The sequence below is a fragment of the Psammomys obesus genome, unplaced genomic scaffold (genome assembly GCF_907164565.1).
Source record: "Psammomys obesus unplaced genomic scaffold, mPsaObe1.curated_primary_1811, whole genome shotgun sequence".
Taxonomy (NCBI): Eukaryota; Metazoa; Chordata; class Mammalia; order Rodentia; family Muridae; genus Psammomys; species Psammomys obesus.
Window position 1 is genome coordinate 1,787,850 of NW_026591918.1, and position 26,429 is coordinate 1,814,278.

The 26,429-nt window shown below is 43.3% G+C and overlaps 1 protein-coding gene across 1 annotated transcript; it reads right to left on the reverse strand.

The window, feature by feature from the left end:
- Positions 1-12,947: 12,947 nt before the first annotated feature.
- Positions 12,948-26,206, reverse strand: Gmfb (glia maturation factor beta). Its single transcript, XM_055612347.1, has 7 exons — positions 26,008-26,206; positions 21,436-21,532; positions 20,200-20,249; positions 19,617-19,666; positions 18,980-19,062; positions 18,319-18,392; positions 12,948-16,750 (listed from the first exon to the last, which is right to left on the reverse strand). Exons 1-7 carry the CDS (start codon positions 26,008-26,010, stop codon positions 16,679-16,681), a joined length of 429 nt encoding a protein of 142 aa, XP_055468322.1. The 5' UTR covers positions 26,011-26,206; the 3' UTR covers positions 12,948-16,678.
- Between the last annotated feature and the right edge of the window lie 223 nt (positions 26,207-26,429).

Consider the following 26,429-nt stretch of genomic DNA (forward strand, 5'->3'; position numbering starts at 1 on the left):
CACACCGACTGTGGTGAGTGGAGGAAATCCTGAGAGTGGGAATGTGTGCTATTCACATGGGCCTGGCCATCTCAGGGACCCCAAAAGCCACAGACCCATGGGAAAATGGTAAATCCCACCACACCCCAGGCTCAGGGAAATGACAAAGCCTTTGTCTGGTGTGGATTTTAATCTCCACCAAAGCCCCACGCCCCCCACCACCACCACCACCCCATTCACAGCCCGAAGACTCCTTTCCTTCGGAGACTGCCCCTTCTGAGAGTTATTAAAGCTGCTTCCTTGTTCAGCTGTATGCAATAACCCCTTCTCTCTGTCACTGCACAAAACACACACACCAACCTTCCAGGATATTATGCTTTCTCCACCCAAGAGCCCAGCCACCTGACCCCAGCTGTGCCTGGATGTGTGTTGTCTTTTATTCATTCACTGGCCATCCCCAGTCAGGTCCATTCCTGGAGGCCGAGCGAGGAGGAGGCATAGTGAAGAGATTACAGGAGTCAGTTCTCCTATGTGTACCCCAGGGATGGAACTCTGGTCAGGCTTAGCCCAGCCACTGAGCCACCTCACCAGCCCTCAGCTGAACTTCACGCAGCAACATGTAGCTCAAATACTGGGCAGCGATGGCCTGAATCACCAGGGTTATATGCCATTTGAAAAGTGTACTTTTCTGAAAGACAGAGGCCCACTGCAGTTCTGGAGGGTCTGATGTCCTCTCCCGGCCTCCACATGTACTGCACACACAGTACAAGGAGGCCATACCCACGCACATCAAATAAAAACAAACCTTTTTTAAAAAGCACTTTCTCAGCCACATTAGTCATAGTCCTATCACTCGATGTCCTCATGTCCTTCATATGACTGAGCTACTGTGCATACGGGATACTTCTCTCGTCACAAAAAGTTCTACCAGGTAAACTGTGAGGAATACCTTGCAGCAGTAAACTGGAGAACACACATTTTACTGAGGGCAAAGATCAAATTAAATCAACCAACCATAAACAAGGCAGTGAGTAAGGAAAATAATCAGTCTACTTGACATTCAGAGGGCCATTACAGTGAACAAACCATGTCCCAACAGCCCCCAGTGTTATCTGGGATTTACACGAACTCTCTCAAAACAAAGGTGTGTTCCTTCTTCTACTTGTATACAGAGATGGAGCTAAATGCTATGGGGAAAGGCTGATCGCATCGATCTCTGACCTCTCCTCTGATCTATCTCTTTGCTCTCTCTTCCTCCTCAGCTCTGAGTGATTCCATCCATTTGCCTCTACAGCCCCTATTGATCAGGCTGTCCAACTCATAGAACGCTGCCAGTTAGGCACAGATAACCTAGAAGAGAAACCCTACAAAGCATCTACTCTCAGAAAAAGCCCAGAAGCAGTTCAGATACACACTTTAGAGACGTCTCTGCCCAGTGTTAAAGGATGGAGGGAAGGTAGCGCTAACTTTTATAGGGCTGTACAGGACCTCAGCTGGAACCAGCACCATCTTGCCAAAAGCTAGGCATTCTCTTAGCAATCCAGCTTGTTTTTTCTTTTGTTTGTTTTTTTTTTTCCTTATCACCTATCCGCAGATGCTGCCAACTGACAGGATATGCTTCACCCATTGTTCAACCAGGTGGGAAAGCAGCTTGGCATTCTGATCAGCACCAAGTCCAGTCCATACCAAGGAGACAACCCTTCTTTGGCCTAGGTGGCTTATAAGTCGTTCAGCCACTGCCTGAAGAAGCAGGAGCAGGATATTTAAAGACTGAGTGGTAACAGAGAAGGGCAAGTCTTGGACTTAGCTGAATCTGCCCTCATTCAGCTCCAAGCCTCCCACAGAGGCAGAACAACAGGGCGCATGTCAGGCCAGTTGACAATGCTTTGGGAGGTAGGAAACTGCTCCTTGAGTAAGGAGTCTCCGAGCACAAATACTGTAGGACAACACTTCTCCATCTCCCGGAAGAGCTTTGTGTATCTGGAGTGATAACCTTACCTGGAAATGACAAGTGGCTGTAACACAGGAATCTACACAATGGGGAAACCAAGAAGGCTGACAGGAGTCTGGGGTTGTCCCTAATCTACTGTTATGGTTTGGACATTAAGTGTTCGCTGAAAAGATTTCTGTGTTAAAGAGTTGGTTCCTGATCGTGCAGAGGTAGCAAGCTGGGGAAATGGTTGTGTCAATGGACTCCCTGACAGAGTCATAGTGAGTTGGCCTTACTGGGAGCTGGTGCAAGGCGGGAAGCGGGATTAGTTAAATGAAGTAGGTCAGAAGTGGTGCATAGTGGTTTGATGAGAATGGCTCCCATAGGCTCATAGGCTGGAATGCTTGGTCTCTAGAGTGGAACTGCTTGGTAAGGATTAGAAGTGTGGCCTTGTCTGAGGAGGTGTGTCATGGGGGGAGGCTTGAAGTTTCAAAAGCCCAAGCAAAGTCTAGTCTCTCTCTGCCTGACTGCAGATCAGATATGAGCTCTCAGTGCCATGCCTGCTTGCTGCCACAGTCCAAGCCATGGTGACACTAGAGTAACCCTTTGAAACTGTAAGACACCAACTAAATGTTTTCTTTTAGAAGCTGCCTTGCTCAAGGTGTCTCCTCACAGCAACAGAAAAGTGACTAAGCTGGAGTGTTGGGGTTTAGGCTGGTGCTATGTATTCTAATGTTAATTAATGGCAAAGATCTTGTCCCTGCTCAGAAGAACACATTCTCATGCAAACCTATCCTTGTTGTGTAAATCTGCCTAACTCATTAAACTTGATTGGTTGATTAAACAGCCTATACCTGGGGAGGGCAGAATGGGGTAGGCATGGCTAAGGTTTCTGGACTTTTGGGGTTCGACAGAGAATCACAACAAACAGATGGACAGGAAGAGAGGAAAAAGGAGGACTCCACCATGGGTTAGCGAGAAGAGGCCATGTGGGCTGGGAGGAAGGACTCCAATAATGGCATGAAAAGGCCCAGATGAAGAATATAAACATGTACCATGGGATTATGTAGAGGGGGTAGACCAGATGAGGAGGATTAAGGCAGATGGCATTGGATGGGGGCTGGGAGATGGATGGTGAGGCTATTGAGACAGTATAAGTGAAATATCTGCCTGGCCCAAGATAAATTAAGGCAATTATAAAATTTAACAGGTGTCTGTGTCTTATTATTTGTGATAGTGGGTTAAACAATTCTGCTGTGATAATCTTAGGGCTAATAATAAATACTAAAATAGGCCAATAGCCACGGTGTGCCTTGGAAAGAGAAACCATGTCTCTCCGTTCCTGGCTACCAAAGATGAACAACTCTAATCCACTACTCTGCTTGGTCAGGATATTTTTCCAGAAATAACGGAACCAGCGCAACAGAACATAGATATTAACCTCTGAAACCAGGGGCCAAAATAAGTCTTCCCTCCTTAGAGCTGCCCAGCTCAGGTGTCTGTCAGTTTGTCACAGCATCTTACCATGTAACAATCACACACTGCTTTCTCACTGGCTGTCCTCAGAGTATGCTCAAGGCCCTTTTGCTATTGCACAGAGAAAGCTTTTCCAGTCCAAGGTCTTGGGAAAAGGTGGCTTCCATTCCTTGAGAGTAATGAGTGACTTTCATTTGCTCTCTGTGGTGGTTGATGTGAGAATGTTATATATTTGGAGTGCTTAGTCTTCAGTTGGGAAACTGGAAAGATTAGGAGGTTTGGCCTCCTCGGAGAACCCCTGGGAGTGGGCTCTGAAGCTTCAGAAGTCAGGCCATTCCAGTCTTTGTCTTCCTGCCTCCGACTTGCTGATATGGTAGTGAGCTTTGAGCTACTGCTCCAGTGCCATGGCCGGGCCTGACTGCTGCTTTGCTACCTACCGTGATAGTCACAGACTTGCCCTCTGAAAGTGTAAGCTCCAGTAAGTCCTTTTGTATGTTCCTTGGTAGAGGTGTCTCATCAGAGCTACTTGAAAGTAACAATAGGTTATTCACATTAGTTTCTTGTGCTTTTTTTTTTTTTTTTTTAACTTGACACAAGCTAGAGTTACCTTGGAAGAGGAACCTCAATTGAGAGAGTATATCCACATCAGATTGGTCTGTAGGCAATCCTGTGGGGACACTTTCTTGACTGATGATTAATATAAAAGGGCTACCCCTGAACAGGTGGTCAGTCCCAGGGCATATAAAAATAGCAAACTGAGTAAGAAAGGTGAAGTAAACCAGCAAACAGTGTTCCTCCATGGTCTCTCCTTCAGTTTCTGCCCCCAGGTGCCTGCCCTGCTTGAGTTCTTGTCGTGACTTCCCTCACTGATGGACTGTGATCAGACCACGTAAGCCAAATAAACCTTTTCCTCCCAAGTTGCTTTTGGTTTTCTTGAAGCAATAGAAACCTAATATATTCTATTCAATATATACTCCCCCAAAACATAAGGACAAGGCCATGGCTATGTTCAGAGAGAACACATTGAACTACCGAGGAGGATGTGATTTCTCACTATCAGTCACCCACCTTGGCCTTTGCTCGAGGAGTGCCTATTACACAACCATTATGAAAGCAATTAATGTATAAACATACACATGACTCAGCCAATGATCTCGTATGTGCAAAACTCTTAGCTACTTCTTCCTTCTTTTAGTCAGGGTTTCTACTGCTTCGATGAAACACCATGACCAAAAAGCAAGCTGGGAAGGGAAGAGTTTATTTCAGCTTACACTTCCACAGTGTAGTCCATCACCGAAGAAAGTCAGGGCAGGAACTCAAACAGGGCAGGAACCTACAGGCAGGAGCTGATGCGGAGGCCATGGAAGAGCGCTGCTCCCTGGCCTGTTCCCCATGACTTGCTCATTTAGACCACCAGCCAGACCACCAGCCAGACCACCAGCCAGACCACCAGCCAGAAATGGCACCAGCCACATGGGCTGCACCCTCCCCCATCAACCACTAATTAAGAAAATTCCCACAGGCTTGCCTGCAGCCATGTCTTATGGAGCCATTTCCTCAATAGAGGCTCCCTCCTCTCCAGTGTTTCTAGCTTGTGTTAAGTTGACATAAAGCTAGCCAGTACAAAACAAAAACAAAAACAAAAACAAAAACAACAACAAAAAAAAACTAGCCAGTACACTCCTCTTATTTTTATGTCTTTTTTTTTTTTCATAAAGTTTCATAAAGGTAAATTTTAAGAACAATATACAGTGCTTCCATCTACAGCTACACCCTCTTCCAGGAAATCAAAGGACCTTGCCACTGTTCCACAAGGTTCCCTCATGCCCCAACCCTAGGTAACAAATATTCTGCTTTTCATCACAGAACATGGATGTTATATGTTCCTGAACTTCACTGAATGAAATCATCTATGCATGTTGTTTTGTTGTTTTTTTTTTTTTTTTTGTCTTTCTTGGCTCAACATAACATTTGAGATTCTTTTTTGCTTGATATTCTTCTACATTGTGTTAATTAAACATGTGTTTATTCTTAAAATCAACTTTATTAAAGTTTGATTTGTATAAAATAAAATATGCTTTCCACTTAAGAGTACAGTCAATGAGTTCAGATAAAATTATACACTCGTCTATATCCTGGGGTAACTGCAAAGGGACCATTGGCAGGGTGGGGCTAAGGGTCCAACAGAGAAGGAAATGGCAGGGTATAAGTGATCTGATGGGGGATACAAGAAAACAGGGGGCTCTAATTAGCAAGAAGGAGGGAGATATATTGCAGAAGAAGACAGAAGGGGATAATGGCAAGAATGTCTGAAGAGGTAATAAGGAATCAAAATACTGACTACGCTTAAAAAATCCCTGTAATATGTGCGAGTCTGTGTATACAGACATATACACAGTTTAAATGAAGTGTTCTCATCTAGGCTGACAATGATCCCTCCAAGAGCCAAAGACCACCTAATAATAACCCAACACCAGGCATGAGAAGCCCTCTTCTGAGCTGCTGGTCAGGGTTGTCCAAGAGACTCCCAACACATGACAAGCTATTGTTCTTGCCCTTGGTTAACCCCATATGTGGAAGAAGACGTTCCAACAGCATGCACTTCAGACACAGGCCCAGGGCGCCTGAGCTGGAACTCATTTGAAAGCATTCTCCCTAAGGACTAGCTTTCTGAGACCAAAGCCACCATGCAGGCTTCCAAGGTGGGGAAGCAATCAACAGCACTACCCAGCTACGATGCACATGAACCACAACCACCAGTGTGACACGGTAACCCAATGGTGCAGCAGTGCACACAGACCTTGGCAGTCACCAACAGCCCTGTAATTGGACCCGTGAAAACCAGCCAGCTAACCAGGGCTGGTGAAGGCATGAATTTTGGAGAAACTACAGCCTTTACTTTACTAACCCAATATAATCCCCAGCTATACTCTAAATATGTGCTCTCATACCCACAGGTAAGTGTAGTTGTTACCCCTCATCAAGGAAACTTCTCTTTGGAACAGAGACCATTACAGAATAATAGATACATCTGCAATACAACTCTCACACATAAGGCTTGGGGATCACTGAAGAGGGGATGGAAAGACTATAAGAGCCATAGGACCAGGGGATTTGCTGTGAGACTGTGTCTTCTATGATGTGAGAAGCTATACCCATAAAGTAAGAGCTGAACAACATGATGCTACTAGGTGCAGGCCCTACAGACCAAGGCACATCTCTTTTACCTGGAAAACCCACGGGTCTTTTTGATGGAGGCAGAGGCAGTCTGTCCTCTGTGAGTTTGAGGACAGCCTCATCTACATAACAAGTTGCAGGCTAACCGTGGCTACATGGTGATACCCTTTCTTAAAACAAAACAAAACATCCCACCTGTCTTTTTGACCCTTTTTATTTCTTTAAGATTTATTTATTTATTATGTATACAGTATTTTGCTTGCACATATGCTTGCACACCAGAACAGGGCACCTATATAGATGGTTATGAGCCACAGTGTGGTTGCTGGGAATTGAACTCAGGGCCTTTGGAAGAGCAGCCAGTGCTCTTAACCTCTGGGCCATCTCTCCAGCCCCTTGATCCCTTTCTGATTTAAGGAAAGGCTAGCTTTTCTCTCCTCTCTGGACCTCACAAATTTTCGCTCCCTACTTCCTACTCCTATCCCTTTCCCATTGTGATCCCAGCAGGGTCTCTGGTGTGCAAGAGAACCTGTTGCCTTCAGATAGCTGCTTCTTTTAAGCCTGCCTCAAAAACATCTCAAGGCAAGGCAGCCTACAGGGCTGGCCTCCTTCCTGGTGTAAGTAGAGGGGAATTAGAGAGAAAGCATCAGTAATCAATTTGAGAATGACTTTGCCACATTTTAAGCATGGAAGCATGCTCAGTTCTCTTTATGATTGTTTATAGGTTTGATTTTCAAGTTATCTCAATGTCCTCTTTATTGTACTAAATCTGGGAAGGTCACTGAACAGTTGTTAGAGAACACAGCTGCTCTAATTTCCTTTTGCCAGAGTCTTAGTTAGGGGTGCACTGCTCTGATAAAACACCATGACCAAAAACAACTTGGGCAAGTGTTTGGAAGCCTGACTGACTCAAGAAAGACCCTGAAGAAAGGACAAAGGGAACATTAACTGTGTCCTTGTCCAGGAGCAGACTTGGCAAGGTCTAGTCTAGGGATGGAGCCAGGGTGTGCTGGCTAATTTTAAGTCAATTTGATATAAGTTAGAGTCACTGGAAAGGAGAGAGCCTCAATTGAGAAAATGCCTCAGTAAGATTAGGCTACAGGCAAACCTGTAGAATACTATCTTAATTAGTGATTGATGTGGGAGGGCCCAGCTCATTGTGGCTTGGTGGTCCTAGGTTCTATAAGAAAGCAGGGCACTTGCTGGAAAGCAGCTTAAAAATAAACAATAAAAAGAAAGCAGGCTAAGCAAGCCAGGAAGCAGCACTCCTCCATGATTTCTGCTTCCAGGTTCCTGCCCTGACGTCCTTCAGAGACGAACAGCAGTACGAGAGTGTAAGCCAAGTAAACTCTTTCCTCCCTAACATGTTTTTGATCATGGTGTTTTCTCACAGCAATAGATACCCTAAGACACAGAGCCTCAAAGAAGTTACGGTTGCAGTTCCTAGGAAACTGGCTTTGTCCCTGAAAGGCTGTGGCTACTGGTCCTAAGGCAGCTGTGTCAGCAGCATCCTGTGTTCTCTTTGCCAACATTGTCTGATTTAGCTCACTGGTGAGCCCATTTTTTTCTCTGCAAATAGCATAGAAGATGCTTTTCTTAATGGACTTGCTTTGTCATCACCTTACACACGTCCCCCTGGTCCCCGCTATTGTTGTTGTCTTATTTCTCATCCTTGCTCCTTCTTCTCAACATCTCACCATTTCTTATTCTTGCAGGTTTGGTCGGGGAAGAAAAGATTTACTTCAGCTTTCAACCCTCAGGTTGCAATCTAATATGGCACTGAGGGAGGTAAAGGCAGGAACAGAAGTAGAAGCCACACAAGAGTGTTCTTGCTTGCATGGTCTTGCTCAACCTGCTGGTCAACCACTTGACCAGGGGTGGCAGCATCCTCTGTGGGCTGTGAGCTGGACCCTCTCATATCCATCATCAATTAGGAAAGACCTGCAGACTTGCCTACAGGCCATCTGGTAGACACCATTTTCTCATCTGAGGTTCTTCATTCCAAATATGCTTAGGTTTGTATCACACTGACAAAAACCAAGCATCACAACCAGTGTGATCCATGAGTAAGTCAGTCAGGCTTACTGTGGTTGTAAGGAACAGTCCTGACCAGATACCACATTGTTTACCAAAAGACACATGGGAAGTAGACTCAATCGGAAGGACTCAGTCTTTGCACAGTTGTCAAGGGCCTTTAAGAGTCTACGACCTGGAGCATGTGAGCCCTCATTAGTGCCACAGCTTTATTTAACCGTATCGTCTCCAGTCCAAGGTCACCTCTTAGGAGCCACAGAACCGGAACCCTCTAATCCCACAGGCATCTAGACACACAGTGGAAGACTCAAGGCCATAAACTATGCACTAAACTCCTGCATCTAGCTACTTTACTGGCAGCCATCATAACTTCATTATCTGTGGTTTCAACCTGCTCCAGGTGTGCTCGGACCTAGGTTGATTGACTGTTCTGTTCCTGTGCTTTGCTCTCACTTGCCGAATGTCCTTGGATGTCTCAAACTTAAACATCTGAGGGACCAATCAGACAACAGACTCAGTATGTTTGACAAAAGAAAACTTTAACACAAAAGAAGGGAGGAGGAAGTAGAGAGCTGGCTCAGTGACTAAGTGCACAGCTCTTACAGAGAACCAGCACCCACCTGGCAGCTCACAACTGTCAGTGATACAGGCAAAACACCCATTGTTGTGGTTCATTTAAAAGTATGATCTAATAATGTTTGCTATGAACCCTATAAGTATTACAGCAGTATTCTCTAACCTGTTATCGAAATCAATAAAGACACAGAGACCTGACAGAATGGCCTTACTTCACCTGGGGCAGATATTACCTCCTAAGCTGTCTTTACCTCCCAAGGCCCATCCCACGCCATCTGCTCTAATAATTTCTAACTGGGCTAATTCCCATCCATAGTTCCATAACACTTGCTTATTCTCTCATCTGGGCTGCTTTCCTCGATCCACATGATCCAGTCACATGCTGGATAACCCATCGCGGCCTTGCTCTCCCTTCTTCTTCCCAAGATCCTTCTCTCCCCAAAGCCCTCTAACCTTTGCCATGTCTACGTCCATTCTGCCCTGCCAGATGTGGGCCTCTGATAAGCCAGTGAGGGATAACTGGGGAACATCCCTTATCATCACATGGATACAGGAGATAGTGAAATCAAGAGCCTGAACGGGAAAATTCACGTTACATTTATCCACACTAAAACCAAACTGCAGGATGTTTTAGACCGACTTGAAAGATAACTCCTTATGCTCCCAAGATTTAACAAATCTGTCTACAAACATTGCATTTAGAGTAAGAAACCCTCCCTCTGGAGGCATTATAGACTTACAGGGCTTACAAACGCACAAGGGCATCCCTTCTGAAGCGCCCACGAATATGGGCAAACCCCTGGGACCTCACACAGCAAGGTGCCCGTATCAAGAGGCAGGGAGATGAAACACTTGAGATGTAGCTCAGCGGTGGGACACGGGCGTGTGAGGTCCGACTCGCAGTTCTGGGGGTGAAAGCCCTGTGTGACGCAGGCACACACGCGTGTCGAGCACATGCATCAAAGCAGAGTGGCAGCACCCGCCGGGATGCCAGCAAGAGCCACCAACCCTGATTCCTGGGGTTAAAGGACATGATAAACACCCGCAAAGAAACAAAAAAGGAAATCCAAAGCCTTGGCAGTTTTAAGGAAATCTCCAAAACTTTAACCTTGATATTCTCATTCCTTTTCTTAAAGATTTATTATTCTATGTGGGCCCAAGGCCTGGTTCCTGGCACTGGAGCTTCAGAACGTTGTGAGCTGCCCAATGTCAGTTGGAAACTGGATTTGAGGACTTTGGAAAAGCAAGGCCCTTGACTGCTGAGCCATCACTCGGCCCTTGGCCTTAATAACTTTATGGTCCAGAGACAGTTAATTCTGTCAATCTGGCCAGTAGAGGTGATTTCCATATTAAACGTTAGGTGTCTGAGTGAGATCCACAGTTGGATCTGATGCTGTTTCCTTTGTGGGTGGCCGTCATCAGCCAGTCCACAGAAGGCCTGAACAGAGCTTCAAAGAATTACATGGAAATCTGGTGTTTCCCGTCTATCTCTGCAGCTGGGACATCCACTTTCTCTGCTCTTTGACTGGTGCTTACATCGCTGGCTGCCTTTTTCTTAGGCCACTGGACTGATACTAGAATTAAACCTTCAGCTTTCCTGAGTCTCCAGCATGTTATGGAAAGACCACCATGCCTTCTCTGATCTATACTCATAGGAAATGAAACAGATTAGATAACTAGCTCTCCATGCATTCCGTAGCTATGGATTCAACCAACTACAAGTATTTATTTTTTAAATAAATAAATACTTAAAAAAACCTTCACCTATATTGAATATGTATGGTCTTTTTCTTACTACTAGTCCCTAAACAATGCAGCAACTACTTACATAGGATTTACATGGTGTCAGGTATCCTACCTAACCTGACACAGAAGGATGTGCATAGGTCTTATATGAATGCTAGATCATCTTACATATGGGAACTGAACACCCACAGCCTCTGGTACCAAAGGAGGGACCCTGGCGCCAATCATCTATGGATCCTAAGAGGTGATGCTGTGTGTACCGAGTGTACCGAGTGTAAGTATACAGGCATGCATGCCTGTTAGCGTTTCTTGCTGAATCTGATAGGTACAGCTCCAGCTTAGGTGTCCAAAGAACAAGGATACCACTGCGTGATTATCAACACTTCCTGTTAGAGCTATACAAATAAAGTATTACAAACAGAACACAATTTATAAGCTTCTCTCTAGAAACTATACAAAGATCTATCATTGAAATTAAGTCACCATGATTTTGTTTGGAATTTTCTTCTCTAAACAAGAAAACAGGTATAATGGGAAACAGCTATATGTATATAAATATTCACAGTACTATCAATCATAATTGTGCATTACTATGGAAATCATGCCTGCCTCCAGTTTATACCAAAAATGTAAAGAGATTTGGCTAAGCATAAAACCACAAGCAAGCGCACCTTTTTTTGGAATGAATTAAAACTAAAGATTACCCTGGTACGGCCCCTCCAGCCGGGCCGCAGCCCAGGGTATACTTGTAGGCTGGGCTGGGCTGAATGTGGATACAGGCCACGGTGGCAGACAACCTGGAGCTGGTCCTGTAGTTTGGCACTTCTGTATACAAGCAAACATCTGTGCATGCTGACATCAGAATTGAGGTTTTCTGCTAACAGACGTGCAGAACATCCAGAAAAAGCTGACCAACCAGGCCTTGGGAAGAGGGCAAACCGAAGAGAGACCCTGGATCAAAGGAGCCCCAACCCAAACGTGGCTCTGTAATTGGGGGCTCCCCGACCCAGCCTGCTGCTTTAGTCCACACTGCCAGAGCTGGCATCTTTTCCTCTGCTCGGGGCTGCTTACTGCTTCTTCCCCCCAAAACAGCATTCTCACACTTACATAGCTGTCTCATTGAAAAGAATAATTGACCCAGATACTTATTTGCTGCCCGTTGGGCAATACCACAGAAAATGGCTGCCTCTGGCTTCAGCCAGCTGGGATGCAGTGTCCACTCAGGGAATAGCCTGTGCAAAACACTCTGGGCCCATGCTGGGACCTGAATGCTTACAGATACTTTTTGTTGCTGGAAACCAACAAGGATTTAAATTAATTTTTAAATAAGTATTTTTAAGCGAAGGTGAAATAATTTTTTAAATGTTTTGTTTTGTTTTCCTTGAGTAGCTAACTGACCAAATTTGAGAAATAAGAAAAAACTGGCTCTGGCCAGTTCTCCTGTTGAGAACAGGAAGGAAGTCACTAATTACTCCTTTCATAGCCAAATTAAGTTGTGACTATTAGCAGATTTAATCATAAATAGAACCTACCCGGTAAACCCTAAAGCACATTGGTGATTTGCATTTATCCATTCTAACAGACACCCACGGCATAGACTCTGTAGTTTAGTCCCTAAGTAACAGCAGGATGGTTTTTCAATATATGATTATAAACAATGAAGCTATTTCTAATAATGTAACCTCTGACAGGTTTGCTCAGAGACACACAGACCTCCTAACTTCTAATTCTCCCTTTTAAGGCCAGATTCATCATCTGGAATCAGCCCTTCTGTCTCTACTGTTGTTCACTGACTTTCTTACAAATCCATCCTTTCACAGCAGACTGAGTTTTAGTAGGATCAATGTCATTCTGTTCTCCTTCCATCAAGTCACCCAAGGATTCCTTTTCTTCATCATTGTTGTTATTCAGTTTTCCCAAATCAAGTAAACTGCTAAATAGGCATGTGGCTCATCAAAGAAATTGAGAGGCAGGCATCAGTAGTTACAAAGGGGAAGTGGAAAATAAGTAAAAAATGAAACACTGGAAGTGCTTTCATGTTAGCATTTTATTTAAACCAGTACAAGGACCATGCTTACCAAAAGACTCCAAAGTAAACATGCGGATGAATTAGCAGACTGGAACCACAGCTCAAGAAGTGGTGCCAGCTGTTGGTTTTCTTACACAATGACAGAGAACTGTTAAAATTCACAAGACTAAACCACCAATGTTCAAGCCTCCTGAATGAGATTACATTGGACCATCAAAATCAGTGGGACGCGCCCTGGCATATTAGTGATCTCAAACAATATTCAAGTAATTATATTCCAAAAAGCAAGAAATCGTTTCCATCAAAGCGCAACGTAACTGTTTTAACATTACAGGAATATGATCATTGATCTGAAATGTCAAATGGCCTAGCAAGAAACATTCACTTTGGAACTATCAGCATGAATGAAGAGGCCTAGGAGATTATTTACATTCTTTCAGAAATACAAAATAAGATTCATCCAGAAATGTTTGCAACATTTCTTCACGTAAGCTGTAAAGGCTCCAACTTTATGGATTCCAGTATTATCAGTCTACAGAACAAACTAGGAATACAACCATATTAACAGAAGTGACAGAATACAGCTCACTCTCTACTCCCCAAACACTGGCCTTTCAACTCTTATGAAAGTATCTGTTCACTAGTCCACACACAGATTGAAGGAGTCACTTGAGTTTTGCAAGTGTTCAAACATTTCTTAGGTGCACCTTCCTTAGTTTATTTTTAGGTGGGAAAAGAGCCAAGTTTAATTTGGCAATAAACTCTGCTAACTGGAAACCATTAAGTGAAAGTGTCAGACCAGGGTACAGTTTATGGCTAAGTTTGGCTCCTGAAAATAGGAGACAAATAGGGAGGGGAAAATGCCAGCACACATTTTGTTACAATTATTTATTAATGCTTTCCCTGCACTGGGCATCCAGCAAACTCCTCGGACAGACAATTCACACAGTTCAGAAGTCACTTAAACACACAGTCAATCAGCTTTTTCCTCACGGAACTGTTTTACTACCAGAGCAAAGTGATTACTGTTCAAAACTCAAAGCATTTTGGAATTTCAGCACAGTAACCTGAGAATACCTTTCTTCATACGTCACTTAGGTTGTCATAAAAACTGTATTACACATACATTGTGATTCCTAGTTGGTTCTAACATTAGATGTTACGCACAAGTTAGCTAAGATCGGAAATTTCCAAACTTAAAAAAAGAAAGAGGTTCCTAGAAAGAGTGGCTACCAAAAAGTAAAGATAAAGATTTAAGGCTGAGTGGGAATGGTTGTTCCAGAAAATCATGGAGTGTAAAAATCTGGACATATTCTTTATGGAAAGGCAGAAAAAGAATTTTAAAAATACTTTAAAAGAATGTAAATTTTAGGTAAAGAGAAACATATAAACCTGTCTAAGGACAGACAGAATAAAAATGCTCTATTAATGCCCCAATTCAATGTGCTGCCTTACAAAGGCTCACTTATTGGTAAGGGCCTGACAAGCCTGAAAAAGAAAGCTGCTCACCTCTGTGCTGCTGCTAGAACTGGAGAGTAAGAGTCCTGTACATGGCAGGTCAGTGCCATCGACCTGATGAAAGGCTTTGAAGTTTCAAAACTAAATGAAATAAGCAAGCCAAAGTAAAGAACCACATTCAAACCGTGTGCTCTTGTAGCACTGCTTTTGAAAGTGTACTTAATACAACCAGGTGAAAAACCTTATTTGCATCATTCAAAACATTCAAGTCGCTCTCTACTTGGATCTCATTTGCATTTCTGTAGGATTATAAGCAAGTTATTATCTAGCCCATACCAAAACACCTGTATAAGGACCCCTTAAACTTCTTGGATGAAGTTTTCTCACTGTCTGGACACTGAAGTAAACTAACTTTTCCATTCACGATCCAATACAAACACCTCCTCAAGCGCTTGCAATTGCTTCCTGACACACAGGCTAGCGAACACACAGCTGGGAATACAACACACTCTATTACACTATGAAAATTCCAACTACCTTTCCTCCAGTGAAACTGGCGCAGAGCCCTCAACAAGACAAATACCATGCAATGAACACAGCCAGCATAATGATGCTTTTGCTAGTTTTTCTTTTCTTTTTTTGGGGGGATGGGTAGGGAAATGAGGTGTGGTAAGGTTTGAGTCAGGGTTTCTCTGTGTAGCCCTGCCTGTCTTGGAACTTGCTCTGCAGAACAAGCTGGCCTGGAGCTCAGAGATCCAGAGATCTGTCTATCTCTGCCTCCTAAGTGCTGGGATCAAAGGTGTGCACCACCAGGGCCCAGCTCAAAATAATTACCTTCCTTTTTTTTTTTTTTTTTTTCCAGACAGGGTCTCTATGTGTAGACCTAGCTGTCCTGGACTCAATTTGTAGACCAGGCTAGCCTTGAACTCAAAGAGATTCCCAGCCTCTGCCTCCCACGTGCTAGAATTAAAGGCGTGTGTCACCACACCAATCTGATGATTACCTTCTTAATACAAGAATTTGGTCAGCCTCTACACAGTCTCTCTACTTTTCTCTTTAAAGCAAACTACTATTCAGCAGTTTCTCTCACTTTCTTAAGTGTGACATAATAATTGCAAGTAGATTAGAAGCCTTGCTTCCTGATGACGCTCTCACCTCTAACGTGACAGGCTCACTCCACATGAGAACTTCTTTTGACATTAGGATAAAAGGTATGACATTTATTGCTGTGTTGTTATTAACTATGACCAAAGTTTTAAATGATGCTTACATATGGCACAAAAGTAATAGCAACTATACCCCAAATTATAACTATCACCTACCATATATTCACAACTTTGGGCAGATAGTTGGAATTTTAAAAATAACAAGTTGGTTTTATTACAAACTTCAGTTATACATATTAGAAAATTGTTTTACTTGAACCCTCTAAAAAAGTATTAATTTCACCAAATCTAGAATACTGGCAGTGTAGAAGTCTTAAGCTAATGTTAAAGCTGACAAATCAAAGGCACAGAATTAACATATCTAGGCCAGTGCTCACAAGACAATAGGAGGGGCTTTAGAGTGTTACCAAGCTACATTCTAACTCCCTACTGGTGGCATCATCAGAAACGAAGCCTTTGATTGTAGAACTCACCAGTCTCTAAGACCTGCATGCTATTTTCCATAAGAAGACAACCTAATAATCCTAACTCTACCGCAAAACTGAACTCCCAGACCACAGGAATGAGTGATTGATTTAATTTCTAGACTTGATTAAACCAAGAAAAAATGGAAACTGATGGGAAGTGCAACGGAGGTTCTACTAAATCACTCTTCATGGCTCCAAATTGGCCCCTTACGACTTTAGCCCCAACTGAGACTCAGTGATGTGCCAAGTGGTAAATGCTCTTTGCACTTAGAAACTGCCAGCACCCAGAGTGGCCAAAGGAGGGTCCGTTGTCGGTCACAGTCGAGTACCCACCTTCCAACAGTGTCTGCAAACAGTAACAGATTCTGAATCATAAGTTATAGAAATTAGTCACAAGGGTACAACTCATCCCTGGAGAAAAGTAGTCCATCCAATAATAACAGAGACAAGGAAACACTTCACAAAGTTTCATTACTATGAAGATGATTTCCCCTTTGTTCAAACTGCACAAATGAAGAGTTTTTCTTTACTGCAGGAAACGAACTGTAAGTAACAGTGCATTTTTAGGCATAAATAATTATGTCTGGTTCCAGTATGGTCAGGTTAATACATAAATACTTTAGAAACACAGAAGTTCACATTAGTGGAAAAATCCAAGTTTCTCACGTAACCATTCTTCAGTTAGGTCTTCAGTGTTTCTTATTTCAAATACCTTAAGGAAGGAAAGAGCAAACAAACTGAAGTCATATTCCATCACTCTAGGGGGGGAAAAATCTCTACATTGTACTGAGTACTTCATTGTACTTCATTGTACAATCTCTACATTGTACTTCATTCTTAGCCAGGGGTGGGGGTAGTGGTAGAGGTGAGAGTCTTGCAGGCCTTAAATCCCAGCACTTGGGAGGTGAAGACAGGAAGATTCTGAGTTCAAGGCCAGCCTAGTCTATAGAACATCCCAGAACAACTAGGGCTACACAGAGAAATCCTGTCTCAAAAACCAAAAACAAACAAGAAAAACAAAACAAAACAAAAAAACCAAACAACCTACATTCTGTTTCCTTCCTGTTGGTCATGACTTACCTTAGTAAATGAGATGTACTTTTCAGCAGTATTACGCTTCTTTAAATGCTAAATACTTAAGTAACCAAAGTATAGCAATCAAGATGACATAAAACCTAGAGTCTTTCAAAACCACAAATTCTGAATTAGCACATACATACTAAAAGAGCAACTCTGTAAACCTTGCCCATTAGAAAAAACAGCCAAGCATACAAATCTAAAACAACCTAGCTAGAAGCTGGAGAAACATAAGGCCCATCTTTCACAGCTCAGGTATCAGATGTCAACACCGGCTGCTGACTAATCTGATAAGGCTATATTAGAGCCCACAGTTAAAGTTCTCCAGGAGGGATCTGAACTCACAGGCCAGAAAGCACAAGCGCTGTAGGAAGCCGAGGCATTTCAGGAAACAGACGGGGTCTGGAGCCAACTGTAATTCTGAATCTTAGCTCTAGCTAACAGACCTAAGCAAATTATCTTCCGAACCTGCTTTTCTCTAGTTTGCTTTTAAAGTTACCCTTGTGTGTGTGTACATGTGTCCCTGTACAAACACACACATGCACATGAGCCACAGTACACATGCAGAGGTCAGAGGACAACTTTCAGGAGGTGGTTCTCTGCTTGCACCATGTGTGTTTTAGGGATCAAACTGAGATTGGCCGTAAGTCTGGTTACCCAGTGAGCCATCTCACAGGACCCTGAACCTATTTTCTTATTTACAGAGATATGACCATCAATCTCAACACCAGTACAGAATGAGATTATAGAAGTCATAAAGTAATGTGTAAATGAATAATGTCAGGTCTAGTACAATAGGGTACAGACAGTATAAAAGACTTGATAGGCTTAGCAGTTACCATGATTCCGCTACCCACCCTCATGGAGATAATCTCATTGTGTGTCCCAGTGTGGCCTTGAACTCATGACCCACCTGCCTCAGCTTCTTCTCCAGTGCTGGGCTTACAGGCACCCACCACCATGCATGGTTACAGTGGCTTTTCTGATAAGTTATTTTTTTCTAATCAATTTGTTTTAAAAACACATTTTGGCTCAAAGATTGTTATCGTTCTCTTTCCTACTAATAAATACAAAGCTTTACTGATGTATCACATTAGCCTTCAAAGCTTCAGCTACAGGAAAATACTTCCACGTCAGGCTGCCTGGCTTTTGCTCTGTGTGCTGAAGGAAAGCATCAATAAACCCGCCCAGCGCACACACTACCTTGGTCAGCTCAGCTGTCTGGACTAGCTTGTTCTTACTCCCAGCATACATCATCTGCTGCTCAGGCTTGCACCCTGGAAGACATCAGCATGGAAACGAATGGTAGCTTTTGAAAAGATACTGGTTTCTATTACTTTTATCTTTCACAAAGATTTATCACATCATCAAAAGTGGTTCTAGGTCTCTCTGGGTCCTGATTTTCAGAGTCTTGACAGACATTAGAAACTTTGTTCAGCACTATTTTAATTTCAATAGTACAAGAACCATCTTCAAGATTACAGGCTTACCACTGGTAACTATTTCTAAAAAGATAAACACAGCATATTAACATGGTCACACAAAGATCACATACTTAAACAAAATGAAAATATATACTTCTGATTCAAAAAGATGTTATTGTGTTCCAGAATCATAAATGTAGGATTTAACTCAACAATTGCACTTCTGGGAATTGACCAGCTAAGGTAAGCACATCCCAAGAGACAATGCTTTACGGTACCTGCTCTTGAGGGGATGCGTACAAGTGTGTGTACAACACACACAAACTGACCTCAGTTTAGGTTATTCAACAACTTCACCTTTATGAATAGCAAAAATGTTTAGCAAAAGATGATTCAATTATATCAAAGAGAAATATACATTATTAAAGAAATTAACTTACCAACAGGACTGGAGAAAATAAAGCACAGAGGATAAGAAACTCTTCCATCATCATGCTGATACTTGTAACTATACACAATGAAGGTTTTTCTCAAGTTAAGAAACTAAACCATTGTCTAAGACAGACAATTAGCAACACCTGGCGCCATTTACTACCACACTTGTGACATAAAACCAAAGGCAAATCACAAAATCATGTAGCCTTTCAAATAGAAAATTGTTAAAAGTACAGATTTAATATGAACTTTTTTCTTTCTCAATTTTTAATGCATGCACATTGGAATAAAGAGAATTGTTTTGTTTTGTTTTAATCCTATTAGGACACCAACTTTCATTTTTCTTGTCTAATATAAGCATACATATTTTAATTTGGTTGGTCAGGATATGGATGGACTGCTTGTAAGATATGTTTTTATTCTTTCATTGGCTTCATAGTCAGCATTATAAAATAATGGGCTTTACATATATATTTGGTTCTTTGCTCACATTTGTCCCTCTACACTCCTCCTGTCTCCTGAACAGTCCCCTTCATCGTTTTCATGCCATATAAAATATATCTTTTGAAGGTTTAACAAATGGGCTCATAAATAAAACCCTGGTGACTAACAAAGCTTCCCAAAGCACTTAGAAAAGGATATCGAGGCTGCCGCTCAGGTAGCTCATCTTTGAGTTCATCTGGAGAGACGCCCTAATGCCGCAGAGAAAAGAAGTGTGAAGCATGTCCTTACGCAAAAACCCACTCTGCTAAGAGCCATGAGTTCATTATCACATACAGAATGGTTTCTATTTATTAACAAAACATGGGGCTGAAGGTCAGTGTTCCTTCTATGTTTATGTTCCAAGTGTCAGGAAACAGCAAGTGACTGGTGACACAGCAATACCTCCAGAGGAAACAGTAATTCTACTCTAGTTACCTACTCAAGTAGGTAACTAAAGCTTCCGCTTTCTATCAGTCTGCGCAGCTCATAAGTTATGAAGCTGACTCATCTTTACTAGAGCTCTAACTCCTACTTACAATGCTGGATCACATTAATGCTTTAAGGAAGGCAGTTAAATCAGCAAGACAACGTGAAACCAGTAATTAGCCCATGCTTTTCATGCATAAATAGTATGTATTTAAGAAGGTCCAGAACTTGTTTTAGTACATGAAACTGACATTGCATTATTTGGACAACAATAATTGCTTAACTATAAAAATTGTATTTAGCTCATTGAACAAACCTCAAGTTCCTCATCCAGTACCACCAGGCGTTTATCCTTGTCAATCTTCACTACAATGAAAATACAGTATAAGTAAAGTATAATTCTATTGTGACCCTGACAACCCAACCCATGTGACCTTAGTCTCTATGGAGAGAGAGGAGCGCCTAAGGCATCAAGAGACATAATACAAAATACACTTAAGCTTTGACGTTTGCAGACAGAATTCCCAGAATGTACCTTGCTAATTTAGACCTATCCACTCCTCACATGCACTGCAGGTAGGGAGAACTTTGTAACTCCAATGCAACTTTCAAAAAGTGGCTGTCAACATAAATCTGATTGAGACTGGTCTAAGTGCAACACAGTTAGAACTGCAAAAGAAAAGCTCAGGAGTCAGGAGAGAAAAATCCCAAGACACCAGCTCCTCCAGCATTACAGTTTCATAGCATACAGTCCTTATTCTGAAAAAGTGAATTACCAACGCCACCTCTGTTCAAATAGACTCAAATATAGGTGGCATGACCCAAACACAAATCAAAGTAAACCCAGACTACCTATGCCTTCATTCTTTCCTACCTGCCTAAGGAGTCAACTATGTTTGGGTTTGCACTACACTCACATTTAAATCCTAAGGACACACAATGTGACCTCAAATAGCCTCCTCTTTGATGGCAAGTGGCACTGTTACACATTTTCCCTATTAACCATATAACCACGTGACAGCACTTATTTAACAGACCCAAACTTCATAAGGTGCCACCACCTGATTTAATTCACACTACCTGATGTGTCTCTGTTAAGCAAAGTCTATAGTCGTTACATTTTCACTCCCTCGACCTTCTTTCATCTTTCTAATCACTGCCCACAAAGACTTATGAAAACAAGTAAAGCACTCTCCACGAGACTCAAGTTTAGTGTAGAATTGGAATAAGGCCCAATGCTGAACTTTACCAGGTGTGGGCAAACGTTTGGTCTGCACTATTGTTAGCCCCCTGAGAAGGACAAACACCCCTGGGTTACTACAAATGGGAACCCTCATTCCTCAAGTGACCAAGACAATTGGCTTCTCCAGAGCTGAGTAGGCAGCTGACATGGGGTTATCTATGGCAATAGCAGTTTCTTAACTTGCAGAGTTAATGGCAGCAAATGCAACAGGAGGATGCACCAATTACTTTCCAAAGTCTTGGCACATTCAAAGGAGCTTTAAGAGAAAACAAACTAACATCATATAGTTTTGAGGCAACTTCAGCTTACTTATAATGGCAGCATTGTGGGTTTCTTTTCGAAAACGAAACTTTCTCAGCTTTTCCACTAAATCTTCAGCAACATCACAAACCACCAAAGACTCACTCTACAAGAGAGAGGGATACATACACTTAAAATGCCATAACTTCAATATTTGTGCATGTTAAAGAACTTTCAAAGCTGGGCATGGTGGCGCAACCCTGTAATCCCAGCACTCTGGGAGACAGAGGCAGGCAGGCATCTGTGAGTCTGAGGCCATCCTGATCTATAAAGGGAGTCCAGGACAGCCAAGACTACACAGGGAAATCCTGTAAAAAAATAAAATAAAATTTCAAATCTACCAACCTTGATCTACATGGTTCAGTCATACCTCTGTTCATCTCTAACATCAGCTTCACTTTAACCTTCTCTTTGGCTGCTAAGTACTTAAAAAACCAAGCACATCCTAACAAGCACTTCACTAGAAGTGGAGAGGAAGGGAGGAAATGTGGAAGTGAGAGGTCATCTTTTGTCAGATGAGCAAGCACATATTTCACACTGTGTGGCAAGAAAGGGAACATCACTTCACTGTTTTGGAGTTTCACAATTATAGAGAAAATAAAAATGACCATGACAGTAAAATAATGAACAATTTACAAATTAGTTGACTACTAAAGACATAAAATTGGCTATTAGATGTACAAGAGTAGCAGGTGCAGTGGCATACACCTTTAATCCCAGCATTCAGGAGGCAGAGGCAGGCGATCTCTGCGAATTTTAGCCGAGCCTGGTCAACATATAGAGTTCCAGGACAGCCGGGGCTATGTAGAGAGACTGTCTCAAAACCCAACAATAACAAAAAGCAAAGAATACATGAAAAGGCAAGCAATATTCTGTCCAGCCTGCCGACCCTTGCAGTACACTCAGTAAACCGGTTTCCTTGAAAAACAACAACAAAAATAATGTACAAAGCAAAAGCAGAGGAAATAAATATCAAGGCCAGATCCTTGTGTCTGTACAGTAATCACTTTATGTACTCACCGGTCGCCCCAGCCCTTAACTGTCTGGTTTTTGACAGAGGATTTCTGTTGTTGCCCAAGTTGCCTCAAACTTGTGATCCTCTTTGTTTTAGACTCCCTGAATTGCCAAGTGTGAAATGCCACCATGCCATGCGATGATATGTTTATTAGGTAAAATTACAAAATTAACCAGGCATGATGGTGCGCACTTGAGGGGAAGAGGCGGAAAGATGTCTAAGTGGGCCGCTGGGTCTACAGAGTGAGACCCTGTCCCCCAAAGCCCCCCAATACAATAAGTTAAAGACTCTTCCAAAACACAGCAATGTGGAGAACAGATCAGTGAAATCCTACGTATCACTCAGCTCCACTGCCCACAGTACACCCATACCCCAATGGACTCTCTTACCCAAAGACTACAAGTCATTCACCTAGAAATATCGGACTATTAAAGACAGCATGTGTCACAGGAAACATAAAGATAGCAAACTGTTCTACTTAAAAACCATACCAAAATTCTAGTCTCCAATACCTAACTAACGTTCAGATGCCCCCATGTTTTACATTTTTTATAGTTGGTTTGAGTCAAGTTGTAAAAAGTTCACTTTGGATTTTTCATATAGAAGTTTCCCATTCCCCTTCAAGAAAATGTGGAACTTCTCATCAGAACCTCAAAGCATTAGGGCTTCCAATTCTAAGTTAAATAAATAAGTATATATATATGGAATATATATGGAAAATAACATGTATGGAAGCCTAGGTGTCTCACTGCCTATGGGATTAAAGCAGGAAATGGCTAGCATTTTAACTGTCCTTCAAATTCTGAACTCCTGGTAGTCAGAAAGAAGTGTGACACATATCATACAGTATGCTATTGTACAACCAAGGCCTACACACCAGCCAAGAGTACTAATCAACAGAAAATAACAAAAGATACAAATCTTCAATCTTCTACTTCTCTTTAGAGAGATGCAAAATATTAGGGAACTGCCTAAAGCTAAGATTAAATTTCTTTGACCAAAGATAGAATTAAGGAAACTAATAAAGACTTTGGATTTTTATTTAAGACAAAACGTATTTGATAGAAGTCTTACCATTCAGCTCTGAAAATCAGAGCTACAAGTGTAAGCTTGATCTCCTAGGGTCAGACACAGATGAAAACATGCTCAGTGTCTCTCTTTGTAAGGCACTTGCCTCACATGACCCCTAGCATTATGGAAAAGATGAAAACATGCTTTGATTTAATCTGTGTAATTCAGTTTGTGTTTTCTCCTTTCCCAATGCTACAACAGAGCCCCAAATCCCCTCCTACAAGGAGAACTCAGGAACCAGAAGCACATGTCTGTAATGCCAGCATTTAGAGGCAGAGGCAGGAAGATAAATTGTTTCTTCTAAAAAGGCAGGGGTGGTGGTAGAGAAGGGAATGAACTCAGGCTTAGCTAACTCACCTCTGTTTACACTTTAAACATTTAAGAATGAGTACAAAGCTATAAAAGCAATTCTAAAATTCTAAAAAAACAAATGTTATTTATGATAGTTGAAACATTCACCTATTGGTACATTCAATAAGTGAATGGTTAATGAGCACCAACAGTACGCTAAGACTAGCTTCACAGAAGAGACCTACTTCAAAGCCACCAGGCAAGAAAATGTAAACTAGTATCCGTGATAAAGGCTAGATAGGAGAGTCACGTGATGCTTTGAGAACCTGTAAGTGGTGAAGAACAATGTGTTGACTTTTGTAATATATAAAGATATAGCGTCATACAACACGTATGGTATAAGATTTATTGGGGGGGAAGGAAGAGAGAAAAGGGGGTAAGGGAGAGGGTAGAGGCGGAACAGAGAGAGATAGGGGTAGGGGAGAGAGGTGGTGGGCGGGATATATCCCTCACACCAGGTGCAGGTGATGGCATAGGATGTAGTCAGAGCCCTAAAGGCCTGTAAGGGCAGGCCAGTTGGATTGCCTACACAAATAACAGTGACAGTAAAAAGCCATCTAACATAATTACAGCAAGCACAGCAGCCAACAGCATGAAATGACAGTGAGACTCAGATGCCCACAACAGAAGCAAGGACCAAGGCTAGGTTAGGACCTAGTAGGTACTCAGATTTCTATCTCATGGGCAAATGGAAGCTATCAACACATTTTAAGTATTGTGAAGAAGGCAAACATGGCCATATTTGAATTTTGATAAGATCATGCTTGCTGTGATATTCAATTAGAAGGCAGGGAGCCAGAAAGAACACAGAAGCATTAGTTACCAGCAAGACTACTTCAGAGAAGAGATGACAACTGGCTGAGCGGCTGAAGATCAGCATACAAGTGAGTAACATCAGTTACCACGTATGTAACATGAGACTCACCCCTGCTTCACAAGGCAAACCCTCACACCTACAGTAACAACAACCCCCTTGGGCAGGAGCTCTAAGGCTTAGATAGGCTAGAAGCATCTACAGGTAGTGAACCCAGGAAGCAACCCAGTTATCTTGACCTCTAGAGCGCTCTCTCTCTCTCTTAACCACTAGCTATGAATTGGGATAGATTTGAGATTTGAAGGAAACACAGGCTTACAGAGATAACTTTGAGACTTCTGGCTTGTGTAAGGGACACAAATGGCACCGTTAACTATGTTTCAGAATCCTGGCTGAATGAAGGGGAGGAAACTCTGAGTTCTTTTTGGACAAACTGCGGAGCTTCTGTGGCATCTCTGTGAGGAAATGCTTCCTACAGATATTAACCGAAAAGTGGAATATAACTGCTGGTTGGATCTCAGTAGGGCCAGAGATAGGAACACACAAGTCAACTCAATGTAGGTGGTAACTGAAGCCAGGAATTCAGAAAAGAGAAAAACAATAGAAAATGAAGCCTCGAGATGGAACCTAGGGCTCTTGTGGGCACAGTCCAGGGAATGGAGAAAGGAAGCCAAGGGGAAAGATGCATCAGCAGAGGTAGGGGGAAAGCCAGGAGTTCTGAATCCCAGAAGCCAAGGGGAAGGCATGAGGAAAAGGAATGCTTCGAACATGAGAGTGTCAATACCCTGGGGTGTAGCTGAAAGGTCATAATGATGAAAATCCATGAGCTCACTGGGTTCAGAGTCCATGGTAAGATCTGCTGGATGGAAGTGTTTCCCAAGGGAGGAGTTATGGAGAACAACCGTGTCTTCCTGTTGTTTCCATGGCACTTGATCTTACTTAAAAAACACTTGGGAAGGACCCACAAGGTCCTTGACAGCAACTGACTTAATTCTCCACTTTATCTTTACGCTTGGGGTTCATCGTCAAAGGGAACCGGCACCGCGGCCCAAACGCAGCAGAAGTGAGCCTGACAGCTGCCTAAGGGGGACCCTAGAACCTTGGGTCACGTGGGTTCCACCGGCCTCGACTCTCAGGAATGCGGGAACAGGGAGCCGGGCGAGGCCGGGATGCAGCCAGGGCCGCGGCGCCCGCCACCAACGCCGCCCGGGCCCGGCCATCCCGCCGCGGGCACGAGGGCCGACCCGGTGCGGGCGGCGGCCGCGTCCCCACCGCCCTCCCGCCCGCCCGCGCTCGGGGCCCCTCCGGGCCGCCCTCCGCCGCCGCCTACCATTTTCCTTCCGGTCCTCGGTGGTCCGCCGCCGAGCGCGCTCTCGGGCCCCTTTAAGAATGGCTCGGCCGCCGCCTCACTTCCTGCTCGGCCCGCGCCGGGCTCGCCGCCCCCACCTGACGACGCGGCCGCCGCGGCCCGCACGTGACGGCGGACGGCGGGAGGCGAGGCCCAAACTTCCGCGGCGCTCGTAGGCCGGCGTTCGCGGGTCGCCTAGGAATGGGCCGGTCCTCGGCGCGCAGGCGCTCCGCGTCTTACGTACTCTACCGGCCCCGACGGCAGGACTTCCGTGGTGTCAGCCCTGAGCCGGCGACGGCGGTGGTCAAGGCCGCGTCGCTTGCAGCCTGCTCCCAGAGCTAACGCCTTCTCTAACGTAGGCACGGCTTCCATCCTTCGCAGGTCCCAGAGCCTCCTGATGATGC